General features: G+C 42.9%; 1 protein-coding gene across 1 annotated transcript in view; it reads left to right on the top strand.

Annotated features, from left to right (window-relative positions):
* Positions 1-17926, top strand: part of nectin1b (nectin cell adhesion molecule 1b) — a 172903-nt gene that overhangs the window by 128743 nt on the left and 26234 nt on the right. The window contains exon 6 of the mRNA XM_076994203.1: positions 2568-2715. Within this exon, the coding sequence (XP_076850318.1) occupies positions 2568-2715 (148 nt within the window). The remainder of the gene's footprint in view (positions 1-2567; positions 2716-17926) is intronic.

The raw sequence follows: 17926 nt of genomic DNA, 5'->3' as shown, positions 1-17926 counted from the left end.
TTTCATGCCACCGTGAACTCCTGCACCCCCTACTGGAGGCGACTGACAGTGCAGCTGTTCTATGTACCAATAAGTCCCCCCCCCCCCCCCCACCCCCCCCCAGAGATGAGAATGGTTTTCTCTATGCCCACTTTCTGCCAGTGAGGGATGTTTTTGCCACAAACTGAAAAAGTCAACATAAAGTCAGTGACAGCTGTTGCTGTGTTTATAGCATTGCCTCCCCCACACTGACAAAACCCCTGGGCCCAGTGGTTTAACAACACTAGACATCTGTTCATTTATGTTACGTGTGTATTATTGTGTCTCGGCTGAAGAAAATGTACGTCTGATTGCATTTACGTGTGTTTTGTAGAGTGTGTGTTTAGCCTTTGCTGGGTAGGGAGTTTGCAACCTCCAGGGTGGAAAGGAGATGATTGTTATAGTGGTGTTAAGTATATAATAGATTATAATGTTCATTTGGTTGTTGGACGTGAAGATGGGCGGAGTCCAGTGCTTGCTAATGACAGCAGTTGGAGGCAACAGAACAAATATAGATTGGTGTGAAAATATGGGCTGTGGATATGTTTGGAATTACGCAATTACACAATATCTATGCAGACACATTTGGTTTATCTGATGATCATATCGTTCCTTCTTGGACATTTTACGGCATGTAGATCAATGAGTTTGAGATCTGTGAGATCTGAATGCAACCCATATGAGTCAAAACCTCCAGTATACAGTAGCTACATTGTGATGTGTGGGGGCAGGATCTGTTCAGGCAGGAAGTGCTAGTTGCATTTTTGGAATGATGCGCCTGATACTAAGATCACACAAATTCATGCATCCACTCCACAGGCCATGAGCACTGTCTGAAGTTCCCAGATTTGTTTACTTTCTTTGTGCCAGTTCTGATCTTCTTAGAAACTCTACTCCTCTTGAAGTGTCAAAACCTTGAAAGACCTTATCAGCGTCTTATCAGTCGTCAGCTTGTCTGCCTGTATGATAAAATGTCTTGGAGTGATCACCTTTTAAAGAGCCACTCCAATGTTTTTGGTTCCTCTCAGATTTTGCAAGATATCTCAGTACAAACAGAACGGAGGATGTTTCGCAATGAATGCATGTCACATTAACACAGCAATGGATCATAAAGTTATTATTGCTCCAGTCTCAGTAGACTAGTCTAAATCTGGACACTCTGATGGTTAACTTGAAATCCAGCCTGAAAGTTTCCCATGAGGCTTTAGGGCTTACCTTACCATTAGTCATAATGATGGGCTTTGGAAATGTCTCATTTAACCACAAATATAAGCTTTCATACCAATGCATGGGCTCTCTCTGCTATGTCCGCCTGCAAAGTTTAAAGTTGAAATTGTTTTGTTTTCTGTTGCTTGGCAGGAGTTGCACTTTGGCGCCACCAACAGGACTGGTGCCTAAACCTTTTTTTTTGGGGGGGGGGGGGGGGGGGGGGGGGGGGGGGGGGGGGGGCTGGAGTGTCAGAGTAGAAGCAGCAGAGTAGCTCAGCTTACTGAGCTGAGAGGGTCTGGTGGTGAAAGCTCAGTGTGGCTGTGTTCTTCTGGAGCTGTAGTCATTGCCAGTATACTGTGAAACAGAAGAACTAGGCAGAAGTGCATTTGGCCTAGTTTCCATCACTTGCTTCACTAATGCTAATGTCAAGGATGCTGCTCTGTTAGCTGTCACATTCGGTTCGTATTTAATCCACTGTAATTTCTTCACCAAAGTCCCCCAAGCCAGTGATATTTTTTAGTAGAATCTGTTCTTCATATCAGGTTATAATGAGCCAAGAGTCCCAAAATGTTTCAGGAAATAATGTAATCATTGCCAAAATAGTGTCTTTTGCTCTGAGGTCCCTCTTTCTCTATTGTGTGGGTTGCAATGAGGTAACATAAACAGAGATGTGTTTGAGATAGGACATGCCAGCTGGCACTTTGCCAAAACACAACTCCACATAAGTTTCCTTCCAGAATTATTGGGTTCCTGTTTACTAGCAAAACCATGCATGTCCTACACACTTTTACCCTGATTTAGCTGTCTTCGGCAGTGTTTTGTTTTCTAGAGTACGTTTTTTCCATAATCATAGTGGAATCCTTATCTCCTTCCTGCCTGTGTTCTCCTGGTGTGGGCGGATGACAGACACCATAGCGATGTCTGTCCCCAGACGCATGAATGCTTGTCCTATTTAAGCATTTACTATTTATTATTTGTTTATTTTGGGGGAGGAGCCCACCGGTCTTCCATCTCATTTATGCAACAGAACATTCTGTATCTTGCCTTGATTGGTTCGGATCTCAGAGGATGTTCTTCGCTGCTGTGGAGTAGGAAGACTGTGTATTTGCAGTGCTGACTCACTCTTGATACTGAAATGCCGTAATGTGAACTGCCCTGACATACGGATAGTCAGCACTGTGTCACACTCTTAGTCTCACTACACATAGAGGCCAGTGACAGACCAGAATATGTTCTCACCAGAATTATATAAGTCTCTCTGGATCTTGTTTACTGTACCTAAATCACATTCTCTATCTCTCTGTCTCTCTCTCTCTCTCTTTGTTTCTGCCTGTCTGCAGAAAAGCCCATGCCCCGGGGACCACCAGGCAACATCCTCGGCATTCTGGGAGTAGTAGCAGTGGCCGGCCTGATTGCAGGTGTGGTGGTCACCGTCTGCATGGTGTACAGGCGTGGACAGAAGTCTCGCACGGAGACTGACAATGACCAGTAAGTACTCCCGCACAAATCCAAGACGTCTTTCGGCGCGACTGAGTGGGTTGTGGGGTCAGGCGGCGAGCTGAATGAATGTCAGTCTCGCTAAGCACGGTGCCCCGGGTGCTGCTGGCTCCCAACTGCTACTGAAAGGGTTCAACCTTTAAGAAATCGATGGCAGTCGAGTGTTTGCCGACGTAAAGCGCAACGGAGATGGCGAGGCTTCTCGGCATCAGTGGGGGCGCCTCGCGCAAGCTCGCGGTCACCTCACTTACCGTAACGGAGACACTAGAGGAATGAGGGCGCTTGCAAAAGATCTCTCATTGTCTTAGCGTGTGGATGCGACTGATTACCTAAGAGCATGCTGTTTGTTAAGGAGGCTATCTGAATGCCACGAGGACCTGATTTGCCCACCGCTGCGGTTTAAGAAACAGGTGTTGCAATCAGAGCTGATTGCATGAGGCACACTGGTCTTTTGCTGGGGAGAGCAGAAGCACCATGGGCCATAACCACACTGCTTGATAGTCTTCTGTTTGAAGCCCACACTCCTCTCTACGCCTGAGGGTGCGATGCTCTCCAGAAGATGGAGGATTTGGCAGGCTGAACAGATGGAGTGGTTGTGACGCTCCAGTGTACAATATCTGTTTAGGGGCATTGTTACAGGCAGGAGGATTCACACTCGGGCGTTTGGTGGAGTTCTAGTGCGGGCCAGACTGAAGGAAGCACGACTTTGTTTTAATAAAGCTCTGTTTTGTTTATGCCATGAAGGATTTCTCTCAGTGAAGCCTCAGTGAATGCATTTATTTAGTTCATTTTCTTTATTTGCTAAAGCACCTATGCGTTTCTCAAATATAATATGCTGTCTAGATCCCATTTGGACTTGTTTGGCAATTACACATGCCATGCTGCATATAATATCCCAGATGTGGACTATAAATATGCAGGTATGCATATTCACACCACTGTTTCAGGGACCGAGGGGCTGGTCACCATTTTACCACCCAGCAGTGTCCCACAGTGTTTCCTTGGACTCGATGTGTAAATTCAAAACATTGCCAGTCAGGATGAGTCAAGACTTTGGATAACAAAAAAGAAGATATTTGTAACAAAATGGCACAGTCCTACCATGTACCTGTCCACAGTGGTTCGGTCCACCACATGTGTTTCTTGTCACTAGGATGTAATGTGTTGCCACACCCCCTTGTTAGCCTGCCCCCTGTTAGTCTGTTGCACCAGTCTGTTGACACCTGTCAACATTAATGTGTGTGTATATAAACCCTCATGTTTTTCCCGTGGTTGTCAGTCATTTCACACTGTTAGTTTGGCAATGTCAATCGCCTATATGGTATCCACATTCTCTGTAATAACCATCTATATGGTATCTGCATTCTATGTAATAAAGATCTATATGATATCCGTGTTCTGTGTAATAAACATATATATGGTATCCATATTCTATGTAATAAACATCTAAACGGTATCCATGTTCTATGTAAGACTTGAGGGGCCTTCATCCCTGTCTGGTCCATGACCCTATATCCACCTGTGTGGAGTGAGTTTGACAACATTGTTTATTACAAATGAGTAAGCAGAAGCTATTATGAATGGATATTGGGCAGCATTCCTTATTTTCCTTTCGCTCTGTCTTTCTAATGCATTCTTTTAGTCTCTCTCTCTCGCTCTCTTTCTCTCATTCCTTCTTTCACTCTCTCTATGTGCCTCCCCATATGCCAGGGTATTTGCATCGCCCCTAAGAACCTTCCCAGAATTCCTGCCATTGGCACCCACTGCCCACATAGTCAAAACAATGGATAGGAGCTGAAAACAAACAATTCATAGTGTGTGCATGTGTGGTGGTGAGATAGTCGAGGGTGTAATGCAGAAAGTATGTGATGATTGGCCTGCGTGTGTGGACCCTCTACGGCTCTCCACCAAAGCAGTGAGGAAGCTCGCTATGAGATCTTAACAAAATGCAGGCGGCCTTGCATTTTTCTGGCTTTATCTGGAGTTATATCTCGTAAATTCTACTTTGCCAAGAAGAAACTACACAATGATTCATCTCAACAATTGCTTCTTCAGCCCCCCCCCCCCCACCCCCCACCTCCCTAACAAACGACCCTTTTTTTTAAAGGTTTTGTCTTTGTATGTATTCATTTATAATTGAGTGTGAACTTGCCCCACAGTTCTGGGTGTGTTCCAGATTGCTCTAAGTTGGCAACCGTGAAGTCTATTCTTTACAAATCTGGCCTTGATTTTATAGAATATATTTATTGCAGACTAATTTCAAAACTGCCTTTTATCTCGAAAAATGGTTGAGAAAGTGGCTGTGAAACAACAGCTTTTAGATATCCCAGAAATTACTACATGGGCATTAATCACAGGACACAAATGGCACTTCTGAGAACATTAAGTGATATTTTAATTAATGCTAATGCTGGAGAGGTGTCTGTATTTGTCTTGATATTATTGCTGATTTTGATAATAATCATGGGACAACACTGAAATGGTTTGGATCAAACAGAAAGCTTTTAGTGTCTGCTGGAGATACAGTGTCGTTGTGTGCTGGCTGTTGTGGGCTTCCCCAGGGACCCCTCCTCAGCCCAGTTTTGTTGTCTTTATACATGTTCAGTTCGGGAAGCTTGTTTTGTCAATATACTATAGCTTGAACTTTATTTCTCTGTCAAGCAGAATGAGTTCAGCAGGATCTAAAAAATGTTATAAATGAAACATTTGAATGTATTGTTTTTACAAAGGGATGGATGACATGTTCTTTAATTAAGTGAATGGGGAAGCAGAAGTGTTGACCTTGGATCCTGAGCATTCTGCCAGTGGTTTAAAAAAGGATGTAAGGTCACTGACCTCAAGGACAAACCCTAACACTAACACTAACCCTAACCCTAACACTAACACTAACCCTTACCCTAACACTAACACTAACCCTTACCCTAGAAATCTGGGTGTAATTCGTGATTAGTGATAGCTAAACATAGACAAATGCATTCCTTTCAAGCTATCAAGAGATTTATTCTGCCTTTATATCATGATGTTTGGAGTATTGTAATGCTTTATTTACATACTTTAATCCAGAAGTTAGGACACAGTTTCAATTAGTCCACAATACAGAGGCTCATATTCTTCCAAGGACTAGAAAAGTAAACATATTACATCATATTAATTCAATACTGGCTGTCTGTAGATTTTAGAGTAATTTTCTAAAACTTTGGTTTTGACATATCGGGCTTTGCATGGTGATGCAATGCAGCTCTGACTTGTTAGTCTCTTACTCAGACACTGGGACACTGAAGTCCCTGAGATGTAGTCAAATAATCCTGGCAGGACCAAGGACCACGCAAACAGAATGTGCGTTTGCAGTATGTGCTTCTGCACTGCAGAATAAACTGCATGTTGCTCCAGCTGTTATGTTGTTTTACTGCATTTTATTGTGTTTCCTCCACTATTTTATATTTTGTTCATTGTCAAGCACCTTGTAGCTTTGCTTGTAAATGAATACATGATTTACTGTGTCCACACCAACACCCCTCCCCCACTCACTGGATGTTTAAGTGGTCCAGGAGGCTGCTGCGAACACCAGCTCTGTTCTCACCCTCCAGGGGAATATTACCAAGGCAACCAGCAAAAAATCTGGCACTGGACCCATCTTAATTATCCTAGAGATCAAATTAGGATACTTATTTGAGACATGCCTTCCAAAAAGATTGATTTAAGATTTTAAAACTTAATATTTCTGCAAGGACGTGTCTGCACAGGCAGACATGGGTTGTTCTCCAAGGAGCATTCCTACTCTATAAGGCTTTGGTTCTCATGCTCCCACAGCTCATCATGTCCTCCAGACTGGTGTCATCAAGTCTGACTGAACTTGATCCACAGGTTTTCAAGGACACTGTATCTTTGTTTTGTCTTTGTTTTCTTTTGTCTTTTTCTTCCGTCACAGTACATGTGGCCCTGTCCCTCACGTCTTCCTACGTCTTCTCACCCTTCCTACTTTTGCTTTATTTCCTCCCAGAATGTAATGATTTTTTTAATATCTTTTTAGACAGAATACCATCTCCAACTTATTATTTTGATAATGTAACCTGGAAAATTATGAGCCTCATCATGTTGGAATGTTGTAGTCAGCAACCTAAACGGAGCACGGGCTGGTGTTGGTTCAGTCACTGCTTCTGTCGGCTGCCGGGCTCTGCCGAGACCCTGACTGGGGCTCAGCTCTGTAAACACTTTGTCTTTGGGAGTAATCTATCCACATGCCTGAGGTGGCAATCATACCAGTTCCAAGAAATGCAATAAAAACAAATTAGACACTTTTATATTCATTTTCTCTCTCTCTTTCTCTCCCTCTCTTGCTTTGTCTCTCTCTCTTCTATTCTTTCTCTCTGTCTTTCTCTCTCCCTCTGTCTGTCTCTCTCTATTGCTTTCTCCCTCTGTCTCTTTCTGTCTCTCTCTCCCTCTTACTGTCTTTGTCTCTTACCCTGTCCCTCCTTCACTAAAGTAGCTGCTGTCTGTGCTTTCTCTTACTCACAGTATCACGGTGGCTAGTTATGGTGAGACTCAGATTGTGTGTGGTTCAGGCCCCAGACAATGCCATGGCCCCAAACAGGAGTGTAAAGGTTTCTGCCTTCTTCTGATGACCCCTAACCTCCCGACCCCTGACTCCACCATCAGTTTGGCAGGAGGTTCTCAGCCTGTGTGAGTTACACCCTGACACCAGTATTTGAGGCCAGTTAATGCAGCAATGCATGGCTGTGTCAAATGATCTGAGAGAGCGCCATTAGTAAAAATGCCCGCATGACAGTCTCAGAGTTTTAGAACAGACTCTTCAAGAAAATTAACAAAATAATAAAAACTTGTCATATTTTATATTATTTATAGATTTTTAAAACTATTATCTTATGTGATGTTTTGATAAAGTCTTGTTTTGGTGAAATCGTCTCGTGTATAAATCCTTATATTTGCTTTTGTTTTTATTGATTTCAGAAGCCCAGGGTTTTAGTACACCTGTGAGTCAGGCTCTTCTGATAATATTTGTAGGAATAAAAATTATTCACTGTGGCCTTTGAGATGAGTCATTGGCTTGAATTTTCTAGCAATTTTACAATTATTGCAATTATTGCAACCTCCCCTTTACAAAAGGACAACAATGTCATAATCAATGTCATTATCGATGTCATAATTGATGTCATTATCGATGTCATAATTGATGCCATTATCAATGTCTTTTCTTTTATCACTTCCTCTTTCTGTTTGTGTTGTCATGTAACTGTTCACATGTTTTGATTTGCCCTTTGGACTGGTATTTAACTAGACATTGGCTATAGTTAAAGCAATTTTGTCTTTTTGTATGTAATTACCCTTTATTTTTTTAATATCCTGTGTATTCCTCTTATAATGTGCTAAATGCCACCTGCATACTGTAACAGTGCATAAATCCTTAATTTCTCTTTATGAAGTCAAACTCAAATTGGTCCTACATATTAAGCAGCTAATCAGACTGCCGCGTGTGACAGCATAGACGTTTGCGCGCTGAGGTAGCACTCCCTGCACCCACAGATGACTGGAACATGATTTGTGTCCCAAATGGTCAATTCCCATAATTCACAGCCCTCTTTGGGGCCTCGGTGGGGCAGCGGTCGATTGCTGATCAGAACGTATGAGCTTTCTCAGAGGCACCACAGAGCCCAACGAGTCTGTCAGTCCACTCCACGCTGGGCTAGTAATGGATTTCTTGTGAAAGAAAACATAAAAGAAAAAAGAGAGAGGGAGAGAGAGGGAGAGGTAGGACGTTGTTGAGACACAGTCCTCGTCCCATGTGAATTCGTAATGATTATTTACTCATATTTACCGCCAAACACATAAATAATCAGTGTGTTAATAGTTTGTTCCTAATTGTGGCACACAGTCATGGCGCTCAGCGGATTCACGGCAACGCACAGCACGCTGCGAACCCATAAATATGACAGTATTGTTTATCCACCAGCCTGGTATCCCAGGACAATAATATGGATGGCGTTTGCACTGGATTACCTTGAGGAGAACAGAAAGGACGCTAAATTGTTCGGTGGGAAATAAATTGCCTCTTGGTACCACGTTGCTGTGCTTTTGTGATGTATACCACTCTTGAAATAATTGATAGACACTCCATTGTGGTCTGAGTGCGCGGAGCAGGTTGAACGACAGTCATGCTTTCATAATGTGATTTGCTGGATGCTAGTGGCTGGTTTTCACTACATAAGGCTCACTCTGTTTGCCAGCGTTGCCATTCGCCCAGCGAATTTGGCAGCGGCGGCGCTGAAATACATAGAGACGAGGCCAGCAGAAGAACGCTAAGCTAATATTGACGCAGCACAGTCGTAAGCCGCGAGCCACCGCCGAACTAGGATCTAGTTTTATTAACTGTTTGGAGTTGTGTTTACCCCAAGGTTTATCTCCCATCTGAATCCTTTGCACGGGGCTGTTCAGACCAGCGGAATAATGAGACTGATCTCGTCTCCGCTCCTTCACAGTCATGAAGCTTCTATAGATGCATGTGTCCATGTGTAATTGGGAGCGATCGTTATCGCCTCATCCCCACTTTCTCTCGGGTCAATACGAGGGCCTCGCCTTGGAGAAGACCTATCCGTTGCCTTTGTTTGACAGGATAGGAGTGAGACAAAGGCACGGCAGATAATTCTCCTCTGCATGAGAAGACTGCCCCTCCCCCGACGTCTCGCAATTAAAAGTATCATTAGCATTTAAATTACCAAGTTAGATTGTGATCAGCTACGAAATCGATGGAGGCCCTGCTGATCATTGGTCTGGCCGGCCTGGTGCCTGCAGTTGAAAGACTGCTATCCACTTCCCCACCCCACACTCCCTCCCATCCACCATTTCTTCGTCTCCACCTTTTTCCAGTAAGAAAAGAGAAGCGGACAAAGGTTGGACGTTCTGTCATCTCCATATTGTGGCTGTGTTTCTCAAGAAGACGTCTTCTTTAAACATTCACTCCTCCACACTTGCGCAGCCATATCCTTACTGATAACCGAGTCGCTTTCATCAAAGCTGTCCCATAAAAGCAATTTTCTTTTCTTTTCTCTTCGTTTCTTGTACTCCTTACTTCTTCCCAACCTTTTTCCCACAGATTACTCTTTTCAGAGGAGGGATTAGTTATGTTTTTTTCTCTATCCCTGTCGAATCTCCTCCCTTAAGCTGCCCTGAGCCTTTGGTGGTCGCCAGAGTGGGAGGACTCCTGCTTCTCCATGGCTGCACCTCAGCACAGGGCCACACGTCCTCAAAAGAAGCTGAACCTTGGCCCACAGTCTAGCCAGCTCACCGCCCATAGCTGCTATGTCCATCAATCCAAAGGCTTTTACGCTTTCGGTATGAACAGATCCTTGTTGCACGGTATACACAGGTGGAGCCTTGGTGGTGTCTGTCTGCAAAGACCTTTGTGTTTGGTTTCCACCTACAGCCAAACGAACAAGAGGTGATGCTCTGTTCCAATGCCGGGTGACGTCAAGGATGAACAGACACAAGAAATGCGGTCAACTGTCTAACAAAAAAAGCTTAAAAGGAAAGGTGAACAACAGTGATCAACAGTGATGATCAGTGATCAACAGTAATGAACAGGACTGAACAGTAATAAACAGTAATGAACAGTGATGAACAGCGATGAACAGTGATGAACAGCGATGAACAGCGATGAACAGTGATGAACAATGATGAACAGCGATGAACAGTGATGAACAGTGATGAACGTTGATGAACAGCGATGAACGATCATGAACAGCGATGAACAGTGATGAACAGTGCCCTGAGAGATGCAGGAGGCAGTCAGGGCATCAGTTTTACACTCGCAGAGCTCTTTAAACAGCAGGCACCATGTGTTCGTTATTAGGCCTGTCAGTTTGCACCGCGTGTCTAATTTCGCCAGTCTGGGTTGATATGCGTGAGAAACAATCAAACATGCTAAGCATCAGTCATTAGTTCAAGACAGTACCCACTCAGCACAGTGTTCTTGAGGCAGCCGTGAGCTTATGTTTACAATTTGTTACAAACATTTCTTAGAGTAAATCAAACTGAACTTTGTCCAGCTCATTAACACCTGCTGGTGGAAAAGTAGCAGCATTCTCCTTTTAGCTTAGTGTGAGTGTTGTTTTGCAAAACATTTTTTTTTATGTTCTGTTTTGCTTTTGCAGCAATTGATTACTTCGTAATACTAAGTCTGGTTATGAAGGGTGGTTTGAATTATAAGCTTATTTGACTAAGATAATTTTAAGTTTTGTATCCAGTCTAATTGAAGTGCGCCAACCCTAATTTAGCTCCTTTAATTCTGCAGTGGTTGCCACACAATCCCCAGGAGGACTCTGATGGCAGAAACACTCCCACACTCTGCATTAGAAGCTTGATGGGTCTTATCTTCCATGTGTTGTTGTCAGAGCCACACAATCCTAATGGATTTCAATGGCTAAATCAATTGTTCAGCTCAGTGATTCATGACTTTTATACCTTTGAATCAGAGTGTTATATCATAGCACTGCTGGATATTCAATATAGGAAAAGAGCTAAACCACAGCACCTTATAATTCTAATTGGATCAATAAGTACATAAATTTTCTCAGTGGAGGGAAAGCACAGAATATAAGAGATCAAATTCTTTTCTGCTCATGAGAAAGGCGAAAGGAGAAATAGGAGGGAGAATAATTTAACGGCCTTTCATTATGGTATTCCTTTGAAGAAAGATAATGTAGTGTCTGTAGCAGACACTCACTGTCATACCTCAGTATCGAACACACACACACACACACACACACACACAAACACACACACACACACACACACACACACACACACACACACACACACACACACACACACACACACACACATGCACGCATGTACATACACAAGTTTACACCCTGCCTATAAACCTAATATTGAATTATGACTATATTCTTAGCCATATGGCCTTATCCTTGGAACCTGCCAGGATGCAGTGGCAGGTGCATCACTTGGTGTGTGTGCTGTCATTGTGCTCAGGAGAAGGATGAGGTGAAGGTTTAAGGTTTGAGCCCATTAGGCATCTGAATGGGACTGGCCTGTGGGTGTGGCCTGTAGAAGAGTTGTGTGGCAGTGGTATGGTAAAAAAAATAGAGTTATATGTCTTGAAGGTAATGATTGTGACGTTTTAGCACAGTTTAATTTTCCTTCATTCTTGTGTGTGTGTGTGTGTGTGTGTGTGTGTGTGTGTGTGTGTGAGAGAGAGAGAGAGAGAGAGAGAGAGAGTTTGAGTAGGGGGTCATCTCTCTCATTCCCTCTCTCACATTCTCTGTCTTCCTGTCTCTCTTTCTCACTATCTTCTCTCTTTCTCTCCTGTTGTCATATTTCAGGGTGATGTGTAATGTAATCACAAAAATAAAATGTAAATACACTTTTTTTCTGAATGTTTGCCTATGGTTTCTGAAACCACTGCTAATTTTTGCAAAGCTCTTACAGACGATGCCCCAAAACAATCAGACAACGTGAAAAATGTCAGTCGCTGACAAACTATAAATTCCTTTTTTTGCACAGAATTCTACAAACAAATCATGAAATGAACTGTATACCCTGAGCACAACGTAAACACTGATATGATAAATATAGAACACCACAGTCCTGTTTGTTTTTTCAGATTTGTTTTTGCACAGCTGATGAAGGATCCCTGTCCAAAACATCCTGTTTCTCTGGAAACCTTCTGTACTTCACTACAGTTGTGACTATCCCCACATCTTTTACTACTGTACACTGCAGTTGTGACTATCCCCACATCTTTTACTACTGTACACTGCAGTTGTGACTATCCCCACATCTTTTACTACTGTACACTGCAGTTGTGACTATCCCCACATCTTTTACTACTGTACACTGCAGTTGTGACTATCCCCACATCTTTTACTACTGTACACTGCAGTTGTGACTATCCCCACATCTTTTACCACTGTACACTGCAGTTGTGACTATCCCCACATCTTTTACTACTGTACACTGCAGTTCCTGGAGTAATACAATAATTATATATATATATATCGAAGTCCCCACAGAAGCGGTCCAAACATGTCTTGCATACATGTCTTCCAGTGTGCATTTATTCAATATAAAACTCGCATTTATTGCAAAAAAATGCAGAAAAATCGAATGTAAATTGACAAACGTAAATTGTTACCGGGGCGGTGTATATATACAACCGTCAGTGCAGATGGACGATAGCCTGTCATTCATCCACTACTTTTTAATGTCATGCGATCTACCCACATTCCTTCGCGATCAACCGACACTTCCTTCGTGATCGACGTAATGGGCACCCCTGGTGTAGGGCATCAAAAAACGAGAAGATGTGAGCAGGACTGCATGAGCCAAGAATGACATGGTGACACATGATTTCCATGTTGTAATGTCAAAGTTGAGTTAATTTATATTTTATTCAACAGACAACAAGCAGCCTTAGAACATGTCCGAGTCCGAACAGCTGAGACAGGCTCAGTGACAACAGGACAACATGTCAACATCGGCAGAAAGAGAGCATAGATCACCACGCATGGTCCAAGTACAGTGATGTGTAAATTAGGGATCTATGATGTGCAAGGATGGACTCCGGCAGCTGGACAGAGCCTGAAGGAACCACAGACCATGAGGGCTTCCTGGACCATCGGCACACCACCACTTTCAGTCTCAAGACATAAAGTGGCAGCATCATAACATCCCAGTTTAGCACAAGTCTCAATGCCCATGAACCCCCTGATCTACACCTTGCCCTAAGAGGGGAAGTATTTCATCAAATGCCTGACTATACAGTACAAGCCTTATATTTTGAGATTGTCTGAGTCTTGACCACTAGTAGGGAGGTCATTCCAGAGTGTGGGAGCTTTATAAGCTCCCTGTGGTGGAGTTCCTTATTCAAGGTAGTAGTAAAGACCCTGCACCTTTTGATGTGAGTAGATGTGGTGGATTATAATGCACAAGGATTTAAATAAGGTACTGTGGGGCAAGATCATTCGGCACTTTGTATGTTATTAGGAGTCTTTTATAATAAGTATGAAATTTCTACTGGGAGCCAGTGCAGTGTAGCTAGGTTAGGTGTAAAATGACCAAACGTTCTTGTTCTACTAAGAACTGACTGCTGCAAGTGCACGGTCTAGCTTTTCAGCACCTGATTTGGGATGCAGAGTTTGTTCCTTAGTTGGAAGGCTTTTCCAGATTTAAAAAAATTACATAACATTTGAATGATAGATTGGGATCAATAATCCATAAGATCATCACAGGACGCAGAAACACTTAAAGAAGGTGTGATTTGGAGACCATGAAAGTTTATTATATAATTTGAGAACATACTCTTGGTTGCCTGTGGGGCAGAAGCTCTTCAATATCCAGTGTCTGATATCTTTTACATATTACACAATGAGATTAACCTTATGTATTTTGGTTTGGCATAGACATATATCTGCAGTAGCGAACCGTGACCATTAAACCTGGTCACTCTGTAAATGAACAGCGGGCATCACAGTCCTGATAGGGGGAGACACAGGCTCACAGGCTTCCACTTAACCCCTCACCTTCCAACACAGATTGAATAGACACGGGTGAATAATTTATTTGCTTATATTTTTGTAATTGTTTAGATGTTGATTGTCAAACTGTAAGTAGATTTAAAAATTGGATAAATTATATATATTTATGTTTTAATAATATTTTAGGCCCTCTGAGAGGGCGTAGAGGGCCCTGACGGTTCCCCACTGTATATCTGAGAATCAATATAGCAGTGGAAATCCGCAAGTGTTTACATGTAATGTCACCTAGATGTGCAAAGAATCAAGGGCCCTAGAACATTTCCTTTTGGAACACCAAAACTAACCTAGGTGTATGCTGAAAACTCTCAATTTACATTGGTCAACGGATCAGGTAATGGATAGGTAAGATTTAAACGAGGAAAGTAACACTCCAGAACTAAGAGACGGAGATGGATCCATATGCAAATAATTTAATAATGGTGGTAAATGGACAAAGCAAAAGCAGCATAGATACAGCATAGATACAGCGTAGATACAGCATAGATACAGTGTAGATACAGCATAGATACAGCATAGATACAGCGTAGATAGTGTAGATACAGCGTAGATACAGTGTAGATACGACGTAGATACAGCATAGATACAGCATAGATACAGTGTAGATACAGCGTAGATACAGTGTAGATACGACGTAGATACAGCGTAGATACAGCCAGGCAAAGGTCAATAAATCCAGAATATCCAAAACAGCAAAGGTAACATAAAACGGTGCAAATGCAAAAAACACAGGCAGAGACTCAAAAAACACAGGCAGAGTGTCGAACACCAGAAATACAGACTAGAGATAACTTTGCAAGGACTTGGTGGACTAGGAAGGGTATATGAACACTAGTTAATAGATGGATTAGGAACAGCTGAGAGAAACAATGGCAACCCTTTATTCCGGAGAGGTGGGCCTCTGGTGACGAGGAGGTGAACTGCAGATCCTGACACTGTTCCCTAAATCCCAACAGCTTTATCCAGTCTATCCAGTAAAATGTTGTCAAATGCTGCCCTGAGATCAAGCAGACATAACCCTGGTCAGAAGCCAACAACAGGTCATTAATTATGTTAATCAGTGCTGTCTATGATGAGGCCTAACCCCTAACTGAAATATTTCTTGTATCTGATTCTGAATCAGGTTGTAATGTGAGCTTCGGTGTCAGTTTTATCCATAGTTAGTTCCTGCAATTGTACTAAATCTTGTAAGGATGGTTATTTTCTATTAGGGTAGAGCAATTAGCTGCTTGAGCAGTATTAAATGCCTTTATATAGTTCATTTATAGCAGCATTGGTGCAGGATCACTGATCATGGCTGCACACAAAGTAATGTTGCCCCTCAGTGTCCTAGAAGCTCAGATGGGACTAGCCTCGTCAATGTAGAGGTACCATGGCAGAGTCTAAGAGTGTCCAATGTGTTTTATTCCACTGGTAATAGAGTGATGTAGCACAAAGTACCATAATGCTGGGAAGGCTTTAGGTTACCTGTTGTTATTTCTGAATGTCTTGATGATGCCAGCTGACATGAAGAGGCTGAGATTTGTTCAGTCTTCATCATGTTCATACCTCAGCCAACCACACAACCAACTAGGGTGGTGGATCGCAGCCTTGATGCTTTCCCTTTGTCTTCCTCCACATTCTCATCTTCATCCTCCTCACACCCCTTCTTCTTCTTCGCTGAGATATATGTCTCCAATGTTGTAGTGGATTAACCTGCTGCCTGTGTGTAATCGCAGTACTCTGCTGTCTCAGTAGAGAAATGTGCTATAAGTTACTGTGAGAAACACGTGACACCTGGGTGGAGGAAACTAGTCACTCAGCGTGATCATTTGAATGTGAGTGTTTTCCAAAGGATGGAAAGGAGAGATTTCGCTAATTGTAGGTGACGCACAGAACGGTGGCGTTCAGGACACTGCCAAACGTGTGTGCTAAGCTGGAAACATGCGCGCTGCTGTGCAGAGCCTGTTAACAGACTCGGTACGCAAGGAATTGGTTTCAGTCACTGTGCCTCAAGTGCCAGTTTTATGTGGTCACGATCAGAAAAACCTGTAAATAAAAGAAAGAAATAAAACATGATGATGGTGAAGAAAGCTCAGAGGGTCTAAAGGCTTTATATTGTAAATGTTCGCCTGAAGCTAACAAAGCACACAAATTATGACTGACTGGAGGGGATGAACCATTTTCACTCTCATTCTGCATATGTGTGTGTGCGTGTGTGTGTGTGTGTGTGTGTGTGTGTGTGTGTGTGTGTGTGTGTGTGTGTGTGTGTGTGTGTGTGTGTGTGTGTGTGTGTGTGTGTGTGTAAAAGTCCATCTGTGTGTGTGTGTGTATTAATATCCACGTGTTTGTGTGAATGCGATTGTTGGTGTGTGTGGTTAGTGTGTATGTATAAAAGTGTGTACATGAGTGTGTATGTGTGTGTGCGTGAATGTGCGTGTGTGTGCATGTGCGTGTATGTGGGAATAAGAGTGTGCATAAGAAAGCATTGCAGAGCCACACACACACACACACACACACACACACACACACACACACACACACACACACACACACACACACTAGTTTGTTAGGCTCTGTTGAAAAGGTCACTGAACAGCCAAGGTACTGTAGCAAATGGCAGTAAGTCATGTGAGTGATAAATAACTGAATGCTTTACTACACTGATGCACTCCTTAGTCAGATATGTATGCATTTATAGCTGGGTGTGTCATCTGCATTTGGTCATATGACATGAACTAGCCAATCAGAGCAGCCGAGTCATTTCAGTGCTCACTGGAGTCACCTGATGTTGTCTGTGATGGGCCTGTAGTTTCTGCAGATTATCTCATGCTACTAACCTCATGCAGTACATAGAGATTCTTTGTATTTATGAATTGACTATAAATTGATTATTTATTTGGCACAATGTGTGTGAGATATGTGTTAATATATGTATGTGTGTGGGTATGTATGATTGTGCACATGAATGTATATGTGTTTGTGTGTATATGCATGACTGTCTGTGTGTGTGTGTGTGTGTGTGTGTGTGTGTGTGTGCGTGCATGTGTGTGTGTGCGTGTGTGCGCGCGCGTGTGTGTGTGCATGCGTGCATGTGTGTGTGTGTGTGTGTGTGCGTGTGTGTGTATTGTGTGTGTGCTTGTGCTTGTGTTTGTGTGTGTGTGTGGCTTCTGCTGTGCCACACCATGGACAAGGCTGTTCATTATGTCTGCAACAAGGTGTTATGGAGTGGAAGTAAGTTCTAAAAGAGTTAAGAGGGCCACTCATGCATGAAACTGCTCTCTCTCTCCCTCCTTCTATCTCCTTCCCTCCTTCTCTCTCTCTCTCCCTCTTTCTCTCTCTTTTCCTCACTCCTCTCTTTCTCTCCCTTACTCTTTCCTCTCTTTTTCTCGCTATATCCATCCTCCTCCCCCCACCTCTCACTCTCTCTCTGAACAGCCTGCTTACACTTGCTAAAAGGTCACACTGTTGAGTAAGGTCACGTGTGAGTTGTGTGTGTGTAGGTGCCTCTGTCATAAAGGTTCAGTACATCGCAGGCTCACAGGCGTTTGCTCTCCCTGTCTCTTTCATCCTGCTCTTTTTCTGTTTCTCTTTCTGCTTCTCTCTTATTCTTCCCACTTTCTTCCTCTTCCTACCTTTCTGCCCTTCTCTTGCTC

This window comes from Brachyhypopomus gauderio, chromosome 2 (genome assembly GCF_052324685.1).
Source record: "Brachyhypopomus gauderio isolate BG-103 chromosome 2, BGAUD_0.2, whole genome shotgun sequence".
Taxonomy (NCBI): Eukaryota; Metazoa; Chordata; class Actinopteri; order Gymnotiformes; family Hypopomidae; genus Brachyhypopomus; species Brachyhypopomus gauderio.
The sequence above is the reverse complement of the archived record's forward strand: the minus strand, read 5'-3'. Positions and strand labels throughout refer to the sequence as shown.